General features: G+C 40.5%; 1 protein-coding gene across 4 annotated transcripts in view; it reads left to right on the forward strand.

The window, feature by feature from the left end:
- PKIA (cAMP-dependent protein kinase inhibitor alpha) overlaps positions 1-9646 on the forward strand; it is a 77273-nt gene extending 67627 nt beyond the window's left edge. For all 4 annotated transcript variants that reach the window (XM_045581536.1, XM_036437288.2, XM_045581537.1 and 1 more), the window contains 2 exons: positions 2468-2645; positions 6052-9646. In XM_045581536.1, the coding sequence (XP_045437492.1) occupies positions 2495-2645; positions 6052-6131 (231 nt within the window). In that variant the 5' untranslated portion in view covers positions 2468-2494 and the 3' untranslated portion in view covers positions 6132-9646. The remainder of the gene's footprint in view (positions 1-2467; positions 2646-6051) is intronic.
- The last annotated feature ends 10005 nt before the right edge of the window (positions 9647-19651 follow it).

Raw genomic sequence — 19651 nt, forward strand, 5'->3', positions numbered from 1 at the left:
AATGTTTTGTAAAACTCCCCTGTGAAGCCATTCAGACCAGGGATTTTGTTTGTTGGGAGATTTTTGATTACTGCTTCAATTTTATCAGTAGTTATTGGCCTATTTAATTTTCTGTTTCTTCTTGATTGAATTTTGGAAGATTGGATTTTTCTAGGAATATGACCATTTCATCCAGGTTGTCCAGTTTGTTGGAGTATAGTTGTTTATAATATTTTTTTAATAAGCCTTTGCATTTCTGTGAGGTCAGTTGTTACTTCACTCATGTCATTTCTGATTTTGTTTATTTGGGTCCTCTGTCTTTGTTTGTTGATGAGTCTGGCTAGAAGTTCATCAATCTTGTTTGATGAACCAGCTCTTGGTTTTATTGATCTTTTGTATTGTTTTTTTTTAGTCTCTATGCCATTTATTCCCACTTTGATATTTATTATTTCCTTCCTTCTACCTACTCTGGGCTTTTCTTCTTGTTCTCTTGTAGTTCTTTAAGTTGTAGGGTTAGGTAGCTTATTAAAAGTTTTTCTTGTTTTTTGGAGGTAGGCCTGTTATGTTATGAACTTCCCTCTCAGAACTGCTTCCACTGTGTCCAATAGATTTTGGGTTGTTGTGTGTTAATGTTCATTTGTTTCCAGGATATTTTTTATTTCTTTCTTGATCTCTACGGTAACCCATTCATATATATATAAAAGCCTAAGTGAATGTTATGGCCAAATGACTGGACAACCACCTGTAGCTATGACATGCAAAGCAACCAGGGGACAGATGCTCAATGCAGGAGCTACCACCTGGTGGTTAGTGTGCTCCCATGACCAACCTCCCACAGCCAGCTGACTCCGATAGACCCCTATCTGGAACTGGGCAAGTCGGCCCCAATTGGCTTCAATTGCTGGCCAGGCCCCTCCCATGCACAAATTCCTACACTGGGCCTCTAGTTGTTTAATAACATGTGTTAGCCTCCATGTGTTTGAATGTTCCTGAGTGTTTCTAATTTCATGCCATTATGACCTGAGAAGATGCTTGATATGATTTCAATCTTCTTGAACTTGTAGAAACTTGTTTTATGTCCTAACATGTAGTATATCTTTTAAAATATCCCATGTGCACTTGAAAAGAATGTATATTCTGTAGCTTTAGGGTAAAATGCTCTAAAAATGTTGATTAATTCCATCTGATCTAGTGTTTCATTTAGGATCACTGGTTCCTTGTTTATTTTTTGTCTAGATCTACCCAATGATTTCAGTGGAGTATTAAAGTCCTCTTCTATGATTGTATTGCTACCAATCTCTCCCTTTAAATCCTCCAGAAATTTTTAAATATATCTGGATACTCCTGTATTGGGTGCATATATGTTTAGCAGGGTTATATCATCTTGTTGTGTTGATCCTTTTACTATTGTGAAGTATCCTTCACTATCTCTTATTATGGCCTTCAGTTTGAAGTCTATTTTGTCAGATATGAATATTACCTTTCCAACTTTTTCATTTTCACTTTCATTTGCTTGGAAAAAAATATTTTTTTCATCTCTTCTCTTTCATTCTGTGTGAGTCCTTTTTCTGAGGTGAGTCTCTTGAGGACAGTACATATATGGGTTATGTTTTCTTATCCATTCAGCTACCCTACGTCTTTTGATTGGTGCATTTAAGCCACTTACATTTAAGGTTATTATTGATAGGTATTTATTTGTTGCCATTCTTTTCATTATGTCTTTCATTAAGGATGTGTATCACCAAGTTCTAGAAAATTCACTTTGACTCCTTTGTAAAGCTGAAATTTTATTTCAAAGATTCAGTCAAGAAAGATTATTATTCGTCTCAAGCAATGGCTTCCCAAGGGGCCACATGGGCGCTGTCCTTCATTTGTGGCAGTGTTTGATTCCTGACATTGTTTAGAATTGCTTGTCATAGCATTGCTGATGATAAAAAGAAAACTGGATTTTGCTCAGTTTTATTATTGTTCTTAGACTTTCTGTAGATGAGGTGCTAGCTTAATTCTTATCTTTAGGATGTACCACTTCCACCTCCCCTGAACCCTCTCGCCTTGGCATACAACTGACCTCAAATTCTCTTCTCTGAAGTTGAAAGCTGACTGACATGGCATTAGAGAAGAATTTTATGATCTAAACCAAGTGGCTACTGTCTATGGCATGTGAACCAATTCTGGCCCTATGTTTATTTTTGTAAATACAGTTTGTTTATAATATTTGTTTAACATTATCTTCGACTATTTTTGTACTACAACCACAGAGTTGAGTAGCTGGGACAGAGACCATATGTCCCTCAAAGCCTAACGTATTTACTATCAGGCCCTTTACAAAAACATTTCCTGACCCTTGATCAAGAAGAAAAGCATTTCTTGCTTTGTGGCCATGTAAGCAAAACAGTTATTTCACATTCATATTATAAGCCATAATTTATCAAGTGTCTTGCAACATTATATTTACCTACTAATTTATGTGTGTGTTTTTGTTTTTTAGTTCCTGCTATGTGGATATTTGTTAGCAATGACTGATGTGGAAACTACATATGCAGACTTTATTGCTTCAGGAAGAACAGGAAGAAGAAATGCAATACATGATATCCTGGTTTCCTCTGCAAGTGGTAACAGCAATGAATTAGCCTTGAAATTAGCAGGACTTGATATTAACAAGACAGGTGAGTTGTTTGATACACATCTCTCTATGAACATAGAATGATGTCTGCATTTCACCAAGTCAGATTAAGGCATGACAATCCACCTTCAAAAATAGTCTATTGAGTTATAAAGAGTCTAATGTAGGATAAGAATCAGGGAATGATCTCTCATTCCCACTCCATTTTCAATGACTTCTCTTTATAGGATTTCCCATTCAAATGCTCTACAATAACAACAACAACTATATCCTGGCAAACAAAATATTACCAGCTAAGAACTGTAATTCTTAAGTATTTCAGCTTCTTTTAGTTTACACTCAACATTATTGCTACCCCATGTTTACCTTAACTTGTTAACAATCACCTACTTAGCCATTTATAGCATTATGCTAAACCCAGAGAATTGTCTCCAGAAACTCTAGAATAAATCACCTAGGAAGTCCCAAACACCATGGGGGTCAAATTCCTCATCTTGTATTTACTAGGTGTACCAATTAATACTGCAGATTTTTTTCAATAGATGGATTTGATATATATATTTGATTTGATATGTACACTATTTTGTTGTGTTGACAGCAAACTTCAAAACTTCATATGCCAACTTTTCTGAAGTTGTTAACATCATAGATATTTTTTATGCTTAAAAATGTCAAATTTCGTGCCAAAAAAAGAGCATTTGTGGGAAGTTTTAATTCATTACTTTATACTTTGGGAAGCTTATGGTGAACATGCTCCATCTTAAAATACTTGTGAACTCTGATTTAACCACTTTAAAGGTAATTTCGGTGTGAAAGATAAAGAATGTCCAAGTCAACTGAAAAAGTTTGAAGATCAACAATTATAATCATTATTGTATGAAGAATCATGTCAAACTGAAAAACAACTTGCAGGAAGATTAAACGTTGCTCAGCAAACAATTTTCAAACATTTACAAGCAATGGAAAAATTTTAAAGGAAGGAAAATGGGTGCCACATCAACTGAAGGAAAGACAAATGGAAAACAGAAAAGTCATCAGTAAAATGTTGCTTCAATGGCACACAAAAAAAGTCTTTTTTGCATCGAATTGTGACTGGTAATGAAAAGTGGATTTATTTTGAGAATCCCAATGCACAAAATCATGGGTTGATCCAGGTCAACCATCAAGATCAACTACAAGACCAAATTGCTTTGGAAAGAAGACAATGCTCTGTGTTTGGTGGGATCAGGAAGGTGTGGTGTATTATGAGCTTCTAAAACTAGGTGAAACCATTAATAGTAATCACTATTGACAACAAATAATCAATTTGAACCATGCTTTGATTGTGGAATGACCAGAATGTGCCAGAAGATATGGCAAAGTAATTTTGCTTCATGATGACTCATCATCACACTTCAAAACCAGTTAAAGACACATTAAAAGATCTTGCCTGGGAAGTATTAACCCACCCACCATATTCATCAGACCTTGCTCCCTCAGATTACCACCTGTTCCTAGTGATGGCACATGCACTTTCTGAGCAGCACTTCAAAATGTAAGAAGAAGTGGAAAATTGGGTCTCTGAATGGTTTGCCTTAAAACAAGAAAAGTTCTATTGGGATGGTATCCACTAATTATCTGAAAGATGGGGGAAATGTGTAGCTAGCGATGGACATTACTTTGAATAAAGCACTTTAGATGTTTCTCTTGAAATTATGTTTTCTTTGATTACAAAATCGCATTATTAACTGGCACACATAGTATGGAACAAGTTTCATCTTTAAATATTCTACTTTCTTGCAACTGCCCTAATTTGACTTCATTCATTTGGTTACCAAGAACTTCTCCTTTTTATCAAGTTCTTGTTGCATGCTAATCTGCACATCTTAGTTTCAGGACATCTGCACATCTGTGTGCCTAGTCATTGCTTTATAATGAAAGTAGTGTGTGAGAATATATCTGATATGTACTGTTCTTGGGACCCCTTTAGAATGAAATTATTTTTTAATGTAAAAGAACTACTTTTAATTTCCTTAAAGTGTGGTATACGGTGAGATGTTTTGTGTGTACTTATTAAGACTAAAGGAGAATTCACTTTTCAACATTTTCACCTCAAGAATGGACCAGCTCACTTACCTCTAACTCTTTGAATTATGATAACAAACTCTTAGCAAACATTTTTCTAATTTACACTAAAGGCCCAATGCATGAAATTTGTGCAAGAATAGGCCTTTCTTCCCCTGGCTGCTGGCACCAGCTTCCCTCTGGCACCCGGGACCCAGGCTTCCCTCCCTTCGCCGGCTTCATCCAGAAGGTTGTCTGTAAGGATACCTGGTCTAATTAGCATATTATGCTTTTATTATTGTAGATGATTGCAATATCCCCAAATATTTTGTCCATGAAGTCATTATTGGTTGCTTAGTAATGAACTACCACAAGCAAATATATGTATCTTTGAATCAAGGATTCCCTCAGCTTGCCCTCAGGTGAAGTGACCTGTATGGAGAGAAAGCCTAGCTTAGTTTCGGTGTTTGCAGCATCACTAGCTGGAATTGCTGCAGAGGGTGCAGTGAGGAAGGTGGTTCTATCGGAGCTGTGTGTGCTCCCCAAGGGCAGGCCAAGCCATCACTGCTGTGTGACAAGGGACTGACCAGCTGGCCACTTCATTTGCCACTATTGCTTTTAATGTAAAGTAATGAATCCTCTGAGAAACCAGCGGGGGTTATCATCAAGTGCTATAAGTGATGTAAAATGCATAATAAGTCTTAAATTAAGAAAATCGGGAATAAAAAGGGAAACTTGCTCCCCACTTCTGATTTCGGCCTAATGATACTTGTGACTTCTGCCCCCCAAAATCCTTTTTAAAAATGAGCGCCAGGACATGGGTGTGAGATTTCCTAGTTACTCACCAAAGGCGCACAAGGTCACTTAACCACTGTGAAAATTCAGTTATTTTGTTTTTGAGCCAGGCTGTACCAAGATCACAGAACCAGAATTAGCTAGCCCACTTAAGCTATTTTCTTGATGGATAATTAATTACCAAGAAAACACACTTGCTGAAACCGGTTTGGCTCAGTGGATAGAGCGCTGGCCTGCAGACGGAAAGGTCCCAGGTTCGATTCTGGTCAGGTGCATGTACCTTGGTTGCTGGCACATTCCCAGTAGGGGGTGTGCATTAGGCAGCTGATCAATGATTCTCTCTCATCGATGTTTCTAACTCTCTATCCCTCTCTGTAAAAAATTAATAAAATATATTACAAATAAAAAATAAAATTGAAATATCTCTAATAAGAAAACTGACAACATAGAAAAAAAGAAAAGAAAAGAAAAGAAAACACTTTTTCTATGAGGATTTCTGAGGTCTGGAATATTTCTTAAATTCCCAGTGTGATATGCCTATGTGGAGAGTGGGTAAATGTCAGTGATGACTTTTATTTTGCCTTCATCCTTTGTCCCCTTGTCTCTTTCAGAAGGTGAAAAGGATGCCCAGCGGAGTTCCACAGAACAGAGTGGGGAAGCTGAGGGGGAAGCGTCCAAACCCCAAAGCTAACCACACCCCACGCTGATCTTCCTCAGCCTGATGATGTCTCAGGTCCCCGGGCCTGGCTGGAGTACATTTGTGTCCAGGAGGGACGAGGGGAGAAAGGGAATGGCTGTGCTGCCCGGCAGGGATCTGCTCGCCGTCCCGTTAGACATGGGGGCAGAGGCTCTGGCCGCAGACAGACCTTTCTCCACCTCTGTCCTTAGCAATGGCTGAAGTCGCGTGGCTTGTGTCTGGATGTCACCACGTACGGATTCCGTGCACTTGACCACATGACGAAATGCTTGTAGACGGTAGCAGCAACCTACGTGATGATCCTCCCCGTAGCATCTGGCCCCTCACAGTGTCAGAGGATTTAATTGTGTCTAATTGCAAAGGGTTGGTTGATCCCAGAGTTTAAGTGTCTCTGGCCCAAGTATTCACCCAGTAAGAGAACTACCCAGAAAGCACTGTTTTTTAGCAACTTGTGTCCGTGTGATCCTGCCGTGTGACTTACACTGTTTTGTATTGTATAATATAGATGCTCGGCACTGCCCCCTTCTTTGATTGCTCATGAAAAACAAAAAACCATGTACGTTACTGTGAATTTTTATACCACTCGTTTTTAAAAGGGCTGCCTTCTTTTCTCCTCCACGGTGTAGTGGTGTACACAGGATAGAGCACACTTTCCTTTTTAAAAGTAGACTTTCCCCTTGATTCACTGCTGATGAATCGATGAAGACTATAACAGATTTATCAGGTTGCCTTTGCTTTTATGAGGCCAGAATTTGGAAAATATCCGTTAATGTGAATACTACCTGAATTGAGTTTGTTTGGTGTCTGCACAGACCAGAATACAATCTGCAAATTTTGTTTTATTCCCAAGTGCAGAACTTTCCCCCAACTAATACTTTTATTTATAATTGTGAGGATTTTGGAGAATGAGGAAGGTGGGAAAGAGAAGCCAGGATAATGCTAACAACTGGAAATGTTTTATTCTTATGGAATCAAATTTCTCACAGTGCTGTATGCTACTGTTAAACTATTGAAGACAGCTTATCTCTAGGAAGATGAGAAAGATGGAGAAAATGATCTCCTTGCAATCACGTGGACACCAATCACAAAAGTAAAGCCCTCGTCTTGTGGTTTTCTTGTCTTTTAACTCAGCCCTATCAGATCCAGATGTTATTATGCACTTTTTAATGTTTCTAAACTTTTACTAATAACGAGTGTGAATTGCATTCTGATATAATCATCATCATCATTAGAAGCTAACAAAACCCTCATTAATACTGTTGATGGCCTCAGCCGTGTTTTGACATCATGGTTCTTATTTGGGAAGCTTCTCTGAGCAGTGTAGTCCCTCTGGTCAGTATTATGACGTCATTTGTCAGAGGTAATAAATAAGGACCCCGTAATATGCGATTGGCTCATGAGTTACTGGACAACAGGGAAGCCCTTTATGATAATGAGCCCACGTACCTGTCCTTGAGATCTCAGTACAGTCCCATATGAAGAGGGCTAGACAGCATTTCAACAGGTAACTCTATGGATACACCAGGAACTCAGCCTTCCTTTGTATTTGCAAGCAGGATGGAAGGTTAAGCCTCTCCTCATCCTTCCACCCGCTAACAGTCCTCTTCAAAGGAGAGGGAGAAAGGCATGGGTATTGTTTGGTCCTCAGGCATAGATTTCTAGAAAAAAATGGTAATAGTGTGAATTTCTCAGAAAACAGCCGAACAATGAGCTTTCAGAGAACTTTCTTCTATCTAATACATTAGGGCCCAAAATGTCCACTTAAAACTCAAACAAATCTGCCTGTGATTGGCCTTCAAGTGGGAAAGAGGTTCTTGAGGCTGTTTTAGACAGTCATTGGTATCCATTTAAACCGCCCAACCCATAAAACCCACTTTTCAATATCCTCATTTTACTATCCCCTTAGTTTTCTTGTGACTCTAGGTTAGATTCTCTTCCCCCCTCAAGTTGTGGAATCTCACACTGATGTTGTGTGATTTTGTAAAGTTTAGGACTAGTGCTGAGTATTTATGGGGGATTGATATTCCTTTGTGATACACTATGATTAATGCATGTGGCATTCTGCCTGTCTTTGAATATATACTAGTGCTGAACTGTGAAGTCATATGGAGCTTTTGAATTAATTTGACCTCTCACTGCCACTTTGCTGCATTCAAAACCAGAGGCATTCCCAAGATGAAAGATAAAAATCCACTTTCCAATACATCTCCTTTACACATGTTACTCAGCAAAAGTTCATAGTATCTTCCAGATTTTATTATAATATCTTTGATGTGCAAGTCAATAATACATAAGGAACTGCATTTTTTAAGGAGAGAAGGAAAGGGTAGGAAGCCACTGGTTGATAATACACAGTGAATGCCTATAAACCAACCAATATGCTTCCCAGCACATATTCTTCTATCTAATCACCAAAAAATTCAATGTAAGAGGTAGTGTTATCCCATCTCACAGATTAGCAAAGTAAGGGGGAAATGAGATACAACTTTTCAAAGCTTAAGAGGCTATAAATGATGAGATTAAGATCTGCACCTATCTTTATCTGTCTACAACTCATTAACAGTAGCAAAATTACAGTTATGAAGCAGCAACAAAAATAATTTTATGGTTGGGGGTCACCACAGTATTAAAGGGTCTTAGCATTAGACAGGTTGAGAACCACTGGTCTAGAAGGAGCTTTCCCCATCACAGTGACAAAACAAAGCCAACAACAGGGCATGTGTTTCCAAATAGGAACGAGTTGACCTCCACATTTTAGAAAAGGAAACTGAGTTCCAGGAAGGGAATTGCTCTCCTAGAGATGACCTATGTGAGTAATGACAGAGATGTGTCTAAATCATGGAAAGTGTACTTTTTAAACAAAGAAATTCAATGAGCACTTATTTTTTTTTTTTCTGTTATACTTCCCAAAAGTTATTTTTCTGGCATGTAGTCTATAAATTTACATATTTTTTTATGTCTCATGCTACCCATTTTGTTTACCTGGAAATATGACAGTTTCAGGTTTTTGATCCATTTGCAACAAGTGTGAACTCACTCAATTTAACTTTTATCGATAGTGAGCCTCCTAAGCCAGGATGTAGTTATCATAATTCATGGAAATGTTTTTACCCACAGATAACAGGTATCCTTCACTTTGGGGGCAATACCCCCAGAGCTGCACATGGCAGTGCCCTACCCTCCAGTCTTCCTCAGACCCCGTGGAAACACACCGTTTTAGAGGACGAATGACACTGCTATTTCTCTCCAGAGAAACGACATAAGGTCAAGAAATGTAACTGCCTGCGGATAGCAATGCTCTGTGACACCTCTCATGATAGGGAGAAAATGGACAGTCATGGAGTGAAAACGGGAAAGGTCTATGATTTGTGGGATCTCCATGGGCCCTCAATTGTACTTTAATTGCAAGTGGCAGCCTCTGAAGTCATGTATGAGCTTGTATGACTTTTGTATTTAGCAGTGTTGCATGCTAACATGATTGATATTAAAAGTAATGCATTTTTCTGAAACGTGCAGCCTACAAAGAGTGTTTATTGAACGCACGCACGTCAGGTGCTTGAGAAAGTGCTGAGGGTGATAGAGAAACACAAAGCCTCAGCCATCCCGTGGTGGACGCATCCACATCCCAGCTTCACCTTTCCCGGCTTTTACTGCGATGATTTTTGCCTCCATTCCACCACGGGAGCCTGCTTCCTGAATTTATCACCTACCAGAGCCAACTCCTACATCATAAGCCCCACCATGAGCAAGTGATGACGCTTACTTGCTCATCTGCAGGCAGCGATTTAATATCAGAAGAAATACGGGTGTTTACCAGAATCTCCTGAAAGTGTTTACAACACTCCCTCCTCCACCAGCTCACACGTGGATACATTCGCGCACAACACTCTCTTCCCTTGAGAGAATTCCTATGCAACTTTGCTATCTTTCCTCCACCCTCACTCCCAGCAAGGGGAGAACCAGAGATTTAGAAGTGTAAGTTTCCCAGGTGCACCTGCTCTGTTCACTCCACCAAAAAGCTTTGAAGTACAGTGCTCACAGACACCCAGGAATTTATTATATTATAGAAGAAAAGTCTTGGCATAGAGGCGCAAAGAGAATTTAACTTCTTTTATCTTGCTACTAGGGGCCCAGTGCACAAACTTTGTGCACTTTGGGGAGGGGGGAATCTCCTCATCCCAGTCTGCCCCCTCTCACAGACTGGGTTGCCTCAGGGGATGTCCTACTGACTACTTAGGCCCACTCCCCTCTCTGCGGGAGGTGACCAGGTTGATCAGGGGAAGGCGCCAGCCTCATCACCCCACTGCTGCAGCCACTGCCTGGCACAGCAGCCACCAAGGTGTTGTCATCCACACAAACTATAGTCCCTTCACCATGAAAAAATGACAACTTTCTTTAGGCATTTTCAAGATGTGTCTTTCATAGGATATGACCTTCCTCCCTCCCTCCCTCCCTCCCTCCCTCCCTCCCTTCCTTCCTTCCTTCCTTCCTTCCTCCCTCCTTCCCTCTCTCCTCTCCCCTCCCTCCCTCCCTCCCTCCCTCCCTCCCTCCTTTCTTTCTTTCTTTCTTTCTTTCTTTCTTTCTTTCTTTCTTTCTTTCTTTCTTTCTTTCTTTCTTTCTTTCTCTTTTTCCTCACCTGAGGCTATGTTTCCATTGATTTTCAGAGAGTGTGGAAGAAAGAGAGAGAGGGAGAGAGAGAAAAACATCAGTGTGAGAGGGACACATTGGTTGGTTGTCTCCTGCATGAGCCCTGACCTGGACCCCAGCCAGGGAGGAGCCTGTAACTTAGGTACATGCCCTTGATCAGAATTGAACCCAGACCCTGTGGTCTGCAGGCTGAGGCTCTATCCACTGAGCCAAACTGGCTAGGGCAGGATATGACATTTCTTAGCCCCTCCAGCAGCAGACCTTCGTTTTTTCCTAGATCACCTTCTTGGATTCTTATTATCCAAGTTACTAAGAACACTGCAAGTGGCGGCATACAGGGAGCTTAGCCAATGAGCAATCAGAAAAGGTGTTTACGCTGGAACTGGTTTGGCTCAGTGGATAGAGCATCAGCCTGCAGACTGAAGGTTTGATTCCTGTTAAGGGCATGTACCTTGGTTGGGAGCACATCCCCATGGGGAGTGTGCAGGAAAAAGCTGATTGATTTTCTGACTGTCTATCATTGATTCATTGATTTTCTCTCATTGATTTTCTGACTGTCTATCCCTCTCTCCCCTCCTCTGTAAAAAGATCAATAAAATATATTTTAAAAAAAGAAAAGAAAAGGTGTTTCCTCTGCAGCCCATGAGCAGAGGACCCCTGCATTGTATCCACTGGGCTAGGGGTGTGTTCCTGGCCCCCAAGCCCAGCGGCCCTGCGTTCGCTGTGTCCGCCAGGCTGGGAGGCGTGGACCCGGGCCTCTTGGTGCAGGCTCACACACAAGTGCACAAGTGCACAAGCGGCCAAGGGGTGGCAACTTACACTGTGGCGATGCAGCAAAAGTTCCCACCCTGCCCCACAGCCGCTTGTGCTGGGAGCCCCCAGCCACTCGTCCTGGGACACTGGCCACTTGGCGCCAGCACTAGTAGGCCACTCCTGGCCAGGGGAGTTCTGGCACTTCAGCAGCTCAGGGACTACGTTCGGGCCTACAGGCTCGAGTGGCATGAGTCTCGAGGATGTTCCTGGGACCTAGGCCACTTGATGCTCATGTATGCAAATTAAACCACCATATTTGTTGGGTTAATTTGCGTACTCACTCCTGATTGGCTGGTGGGCATCGCAGAGGTATGGTCAATTTGCATCTTTCTCTTTTATTGGTGTAGATTCTTCTCTTTTCATCATTTATCCCGCATGCAGGCAGTAAAGATTGAGCAGAAACTAAAGTGAGATGCACTCGAGAAATCCAGCATCACACAGCACTCAGCCTGAGTCCAGGGAAGGCCTTGAGCCAAATAGGGTAGAAATAACTGTAGATCTTTCCATGCATCTTACTGAGGTCACAGGATAAACACTACATAGGGCCGTGGGGCAAACTGCAACAATGCAGCAAGTTTGCATCCCTCCAGAGTCCCTTCTCTTGTGTATTTGTTTGCATCTATCTGGTCCAGGACATGGGGATTGGGATCCTGGCCAGCTTTCATTGTTAAATCAAAAAGAACAAAACTGCCTGACTATAACTGGTTAACTGTGGGTGCTGCCCACATCCTATCTAAGATTTAGAACCTCACTTGAGGTTTTAAAATCATTATTTTCTTTCTGAACTTAGTAGTTCTGTCAATTATCCTTTACTCTTCCCCGACATCGCCCTCTTCTACAAATATATTGTATTTAAGTTCCTTTCTTTCCTTCACCAGTCATATTTCTCAAAATAGTAACCTATGCTTCTGTCTTGGTGCTTCTCCTCTGTATTTCTTAAGTTTCTGCATTTTGACTTTCAATTAAAAATTTCTTATTACGAATGACATCTGCAGTAGCTCCCAGACTCTCAGTAACCGTCACCAACGCGCTGGCCACTGTGGGAATGAAAAAGAGATGGTGGTACAGAGGACTCAAGCTTCACCTAAAATAAAATTTAACGATTTTATTGTTTTAACTGATAGCTGCGTGACTGGATATAGCTAAATAATAACGTCTTAAGGAAGGAATCTACATGCCTCAAGAAAAAGTGCATTTTCTCCTCCAAGTTCACATCTTCCACCAAATGTGGGTGTGTCCTTTCCCTTTGCCCGCACTCTCCCCCTGCTAGGTGGCTTCAGCCTCAGCTCTGGCGGTGCTCAGTTCTTTGTGGGGCGGTTGCCACGTGTGGGCTCTAACCTGGATGCTGGGCATCTGAATTTGGGCCCTGTTCTCTCCGGGTGTTTATTTGTTGTTGTTCGTTTTTTTTTTTTTTTTTTTTTTTTTTTTTTTTTTTTAATATATTTTATTGATTTTTTACAGAGAGGAAGAGAGAGAGAGAGAGATAGAGAGCTAGAAACGTCGATGAGAGAGAAACATCGACCAGCTGCCTCCCGCACACCCCCTACCGGGGATGTACCCGCAACCAACATACATGCCCCTGACTGGAATCGAGCCTGGGACCTTTCAGAACGCAGACCGACATTCTACCGCTGAGCCAAACCGGTTTCGGCTCTCCGGGTGTTTTTGAGTTCTGTGTTCTATTAAATTCTGGGATAAGTTTCAGTGACACATCACTAGTTCCTCTCAACAGCAGCCACGTACCAGCAAAAGCACTCTGGCCCCAGCCCCACTCCAGTTCTCTGAATGAGATCTAAACAAGCTTAGCAATCCAATGGCCCACTATATTTGAGAGTTTATGTATGTTTTTCTAGCCTACCCTATGGCATACAATTCCGTTCACAGGGGATCTTTCTGTGAGATGCTTTATTTGCTTTCCTATCCCCACCACCCCCGCCCGCCAGATAATTTTGTTGTTCCTTTCTCTTGGGCAGTTTCCCACTCTTCCTAACTAGGTCCTCCTTTTCTACCTCCCGCCTAGTTACTGTGGTTCCCTGAGGTTCCATTCTTATTTCTTTTCTCCAATCCCACTCTTCAGATGACCCCTTCCACGCCACCATCAGGGATCATACTTACATGATCAATCCATATCTTCATCAACCCAAAGCTCACTTCTGACCAACTGACTTATTGTATAGATCAACACGGATTTCACAAAATTATCTTAATATTAAACATTCCGACACTCAATCCAGTATACGATGCCATTCTTCATATGTGTTTATTCATATGTGACAAGTCTCATATAAAGGCAGCACTGATTCCCCAGCAACCTCAACTCAACATTCTGAGTTTTCTTAACTCTTCATCCTCCACTTTTTTTTCAGTCCTTCAATTCTAAATCTTAGCTACTTATTGAAACAGCCCACTTCTTTTTGTCTACACTTCAACCTTTTAAATCATCACTTAGCTAATATAATACAATGGCCTGCTCGCCAGGGCCTACCTCATTTGGCACACTTTCTATCTATCTTGCAACCAGATGTATCTTTCTAATGTATAAGTGATGATTTCACTATATTTAAAAAAAAATCCTTCAATTTAGCCAGACAAAACTTTTTAATATAAGTGTCATATTTTATATTTATATAACTTTGTGCTCTGTGTTGGCTATTTTCCTGTTCAAAAGATCTTCTTCTTCATGCTTGTTGGCAAATTCTCATCGATCCTTTTAGAATATGTTTTACCTTTTTCTTTAGAGCCTTTCTGAATTGTATTCCCACCACCAAGCCCCGCCCTAAGAAATTAGCTGTTCTATATTTCTTGCTCCCCTAACACTTGCTAGATCCCAACTATTTGTTTACATGTGTGTTTCTTCAACTAGAATATAAGCTCTTTGTATCTTCATTGTCTATTAATACTCAATAAATGTTTGTAAATGAATGCCTGCCCAACTGAAGCTCACGATATAGCTACGAGACAGAAATCACACACAAATTAAGAGAAAATGCAATTTAGAGATAAAGTTGATAGTTGAAAATAGTGAAGACTATATAATACTGCACTATGAAAGGCAACTTGATTTCTATCTCTCTTTTATAGTTTATACCTTAGAATCATTATTTTTAAATTTGATTCTCAAATTGTGTGCTGCATGTTTGCACATACACACACAGAGATTTTATATGACTTATATAAATGAGATGTCCATAGGATAATGTATAAATAAATGAACCAGTCAATGCAAGCCTGATAAAGGTATTTCTTCGCATTCCGTAGTGTGAATTCCCTTCAGTTTGCTGGACTTGAAAACAGCTAAAAGAAGGAGATTGTATCTTAGTCCCTTGGCCTAATTAACACATTAGCCAGACAAGAAGATTCTGGAGAATTTTGTGGTTATTGAACAAGAGGACAGTGGAGTTACTAAGAATATACTTTACAGAAATACACTCTAATTTATTTTAATAGCTTAAAGAAATGGGAGTTCTGATAGAATATGATGAATTTAAAAATGGCAGGAATCCATGGGGAAATAATATGAAGAAATTAAGGAATATATTTTTCTATATTCAAGAAAGGATACTAACACACACACACACACACACACACACACACATATATATATATATATATATATATATATATATATATATATATATATATATATATATAACCTGAAAATCTTTGTCCTGAATATTGTATCTATAGGAAAACACACACACACACACAAAATAGTGGCAATGGAAATAACACTGGAAATCTAACAGGACTAAAGAAGCATTGTGTGCATTTTGACTCTGAAACTAAGAATTATGAATGGCCAAGTTCATGATGGAAGTTCTCCCAATAGAACACAAGTTTTCACTTGGGCTTCTGTGATTCACCATACACATTTCTGATTTGGACAGTATGATTATTATGACTTTTTTATTCATATGATTCCCAGGCCTTTGTAACACAGAACTAGGAAAAGAGATCTAGATACAGGTCAGAATGATAAGAGAAAAATATTTTTTATGAAGAATCAGCATCAGAGTTGTTCTTCCTTAAGGACAAACCAAATAGTGGTTCAAGCAGATTAAAAAAAATTTTTTTGCAAGTGAACTAAAGCCACACAATAAAAGGGTAAAAAATTAGAGGATGATAAAGCCAATGAAACAGGTTTCTAAAAGAAGGTTTGGGAGGGTTGACAAGTAATAGATTTCAACGAAAAAAATAGTCAAAGATAATTGAGAAGGAGAGAAAAGAGTATTTTAATAGGGTGTAAACTAGACCTTCTTTAACATTCTTAGAGATATATGCATATATGAGACTTCTGAATGTGACTCCATACAAAGACTGGGCCATGTGACAGCCTCAGGTTTATTACAGTATATTAATTTAACGGTAATGGTAAGGCAAGTACATATATATACAGGATGTCCCAAAAAATGTATACACACTTTTTTTTTCCTGATTGCTCAATCAGGTCTAAATGGGCAGTTGAACTTCCCTCGAGGGGTCCCAGATTGGAGACGGTGCAGGCTGGGCTGAGGAACACCCCCCACACGTGCACAAATTTTGTGCACTGGGTGGGCCTCTAGTATATGATAAAGGTCTGACTTTGATGAGCAATAACAGATGAACATGTAACATGGCATGCAGATTCTGGGAGAGAAATATTGCTCAACAAGAAAGATCATGGAAAAGGATACACTGGAATGACTTCTTGAAATGTTTATTTCATTGAAGAAACAGAGGCTAGACATTCTGCATAGAAAAAAATGGCATCACTTGAGGTACACAGGTAGAAAAACATGGGGTCATATATTTTTCAAATAATGCAAGTTGGCTAGAGCACACTATATGAGTGCTAAGTCCAAGGAAAGATGATGGAGCAGGTGGAGGTGTAGAAACCTGAGACCCTAGGAGGACCTGGAAGGTCATTGAGGTCTCAAGATGGTGCCCAATAACCAAGCCACAGTGGGCAGAGCAGCTCCAAGAGATCACTCATGGTGAAGGCTGTGGGCATCGGGAAAAGTCCTGGGCACAAAGACCCTAAGACACACGAGGTCCCTGCCAAGGAGCCTAACAGAGATGAAAGAATTCTGAAAGTGAGAGAGAAGTTTTTGAAGATAGGCAGGGACCTTTGAAGACAGGCTAAGGGCTTTGAGATGAGAAGCCACACGAGGACTTACTTCAAGGTTAAGTAAGACTCCAGGAGCTAAAAACCCCCAATGGCAGAGGGAATGCGAGCAGCAGTGGAGATGCATACAGCTTGTGCACACCGGACCCTCCCTGTCAAAGCAGCTGCCACTGTCCTTTACCCACGCTTGCTACTAGTGCGCAGATGAACTCCTCAGTTTTAAAGGCATCACACGTCTCTGCTGACAACATTTATATCTTTCATAAAGCTCCACAGGAAGGGGGGAGGGGTCAAAGACTCCGTGATCTTTTCTCAGGGAACAATGACTGTCAGGTTCTGAACACATTTGGATGTTTGAATATACACTGAGTGGCCAGATTATTATGATCTCTGAACACATAATAATCTGGCCACTAGCGTATGTCCTATAATAAAAAGGCTAATATGCAAATTGTCTTCTCAACCAGGAGTTCAACCAGCAGGCTGGCAAACTGCTCATGTCCCCTCCCCTTGGCCAGGCTGGCCGAACCCCACCAATGAATGCATGAATTCATGCACTGGGACTCTAATATATATATATACTGAGTGGTCAGATTATTATGCGTTCAGAGATCATAATAATCTGGCCACTCAGGGCATTACCTCCATTCCTCACAATTCCTCTGAAATATGAGCATACTTATCCTCTTACAAGTGATCCGGCTCAGAGTGCTCAAGTGCTTGTCCAAGACCTTGCAGTGTGCAGGTTGCAAAGCCAGGACTGAAACCAACGTCCACTTTCTCAGATGACAATTCCCATGGTCTTTCAACATGCCAGAGCTGTCCAGTGAAACCACAACAAAAGCCAAACATGACACTTTATGGTTTCTAGTAGCCACGTTGATATAAAAAGAAAATAGTGAAATAACCTAGAGTACATATAAAATGTTGCCACTGAATATATAACCAATATAAACATTACACATTTGAGGGTATCAATTCTTCAAACTTCAGTGTTTATTTTATACAGAGTTCAGACTATTTACCTTTCAAGTGCTCTGGTTAGCACATTGCACTGGGTTATCAAGTATTCTGCAGAGAAATGACTCACTTTGGGGGATTGGGGTACAAAGTGTACATGTGGGTGTACAGTTCTTTGTCAGCGATTCTCAACTCAGGCTGCCTGTCAGAATCACCTGGAAAACTTTCCGAACATACTCTTAAGAACTGAGCCCCATCTCTACAGATGTTCACTTTATTATACAGCAAGGCCCTGGCGCCAGTATTTTTTAAACTTCATTGAAGTGTAATAAATATTTAAATAATAAATAATAAGTGCACGTAAACATGTAGTTTTATGAATTTTCATAAAATGAATAGACCTGAGTCATCAGCATCCAGATGTAGAATCAGAATATTCCAATCCCTTGAAGCCCCTGCCAGCTTCTCTTCCAGTCACCACCCCTGCCAAGGTGAAGTGGTGGATCCCCATCTGTTCCTTCAGAGCAGGCCCTGGAGGTCAGCCCAGAACTGACACCTAATACGTTAATACCCATTGCAGATTGCTCTTCTGCAGAGTTCTGTTCTCAAGTTTCTTTGGTCAACTTGTATTCCCAGAAATAATAAACACATGCCCATCCATCTGTCTTCCAGTGGCTTTCTACTCAAGAAAACACAGGTCTTTCAAACCTCCATGACCCCTGGCCCATGCAGGTATGACCTCCATTTAGCCCTGGACCTGCAGGCTGGCTCCATCTCAGTTCAGCCCTTCTTGGCTGCACTATCCTAGGAATTAGGTCTTCTCCCTTCTTCCCTCAACTATCTACCTATTTTCTCACTTGAGTTTTACCTCTCTACATATCAACAGATCAAATAAGTAACAAACTTACAGTCAGTAACACAGATTCCAACTTCCTCCTGAGCAGGCTTTTATATAAATTCCAGGCTTACAGCTTTTCCTAGGTACTTAATTCCCCAACCATTTGTTTCCGCCCTTCCCATGACCACTCTGATCATCTGATCCTCTAAATTCTATTTGGTGGAAATAGCATTTGTTCTTCCTATTGGTCATTACCTTCCTCAGATTTGAGTGACTTAAAATTTTTCTAAGAAAATTCAAATAGATGTCTTTAATATATGTCCCCTCATTGATTTATAGGGGGGGAAATCATCAATTTAAACATTTCTTAACTCTGGCCAACCTGATAGAAATGTGGACAGAATCTTTGAGCTCCATGCTACAATGAATCCTGAGGAATAAAGAACTTCTCTGTGTATTAAATACCCAGCAATATTTAGCCTGCCACTTGTGGAATTGCAATTGCTTCACAGTGTTTTCCCCCTGCTCCCAGAACAATGCTATATTGTACTTACAGCCTAAACAAGACCATTTGAATAAGTCTGACTTTGCAAAGACAGCACTTGCAGTTGGAAGAAGGAAATCATGGCCATGGGTGCTCTCCCTTCATGGTTTAATGTGACGATATCCTAACACAGCTGTCTCCTTGACTCCATCCTACTGGGCTGTCTTGTTCCTTGTTTCCACTTGAATGTCTTCACTTCATTTGTGTCTCTCCACATTCATCCCCTCCTACATATCACTACTTCCCTCCATTTGATCGCTTCTTGATTTTTTTAAACTTCATGGATACCCACTCAATTGCTTTCCCTTCTCCATCCCCTAACTCCTCGTGTCTCCCTCAATCCCTCTGCCTTGGAATTCCTTCACTCTGCTCAGACACAACCTAACTTTATGTAGGAGGGGGAAAACAAAAAAAGGAAAGGAGAGCCATACCTGAGCTTCTAAGATCAACCTGGAGTTTGCGGAAATATGGAAATAACCCCTGGATATTGGCGAGGAAGAGGGGCCTAGGAGAAAGTGAAGGGGAAGAATGCATAAAAAATACTGGTGGTAAGAGTAATTTTACCTCCATCACTACAGAGTTCCACTAAGTCATGTATCAACTTATGG

The sequence above is a fragment of the Pipistrellus kuhlii genome, unplaced genomic scaffold, assembly GCF_014108245.1.
Source record: "Pipistrellus kuhlii isolate mPipKuh1 unplaced genomic scaffold, mPipKuh1.p scaffold_m20_p_14, whole genome shotgun sequence".
Lineage (NCBI taxonomy): Eukaryota > Metazoa > Chordata > Mammalia > Chiroptera > Vespertilionidae > Pipistrellus > Pipistrellus kuhlii.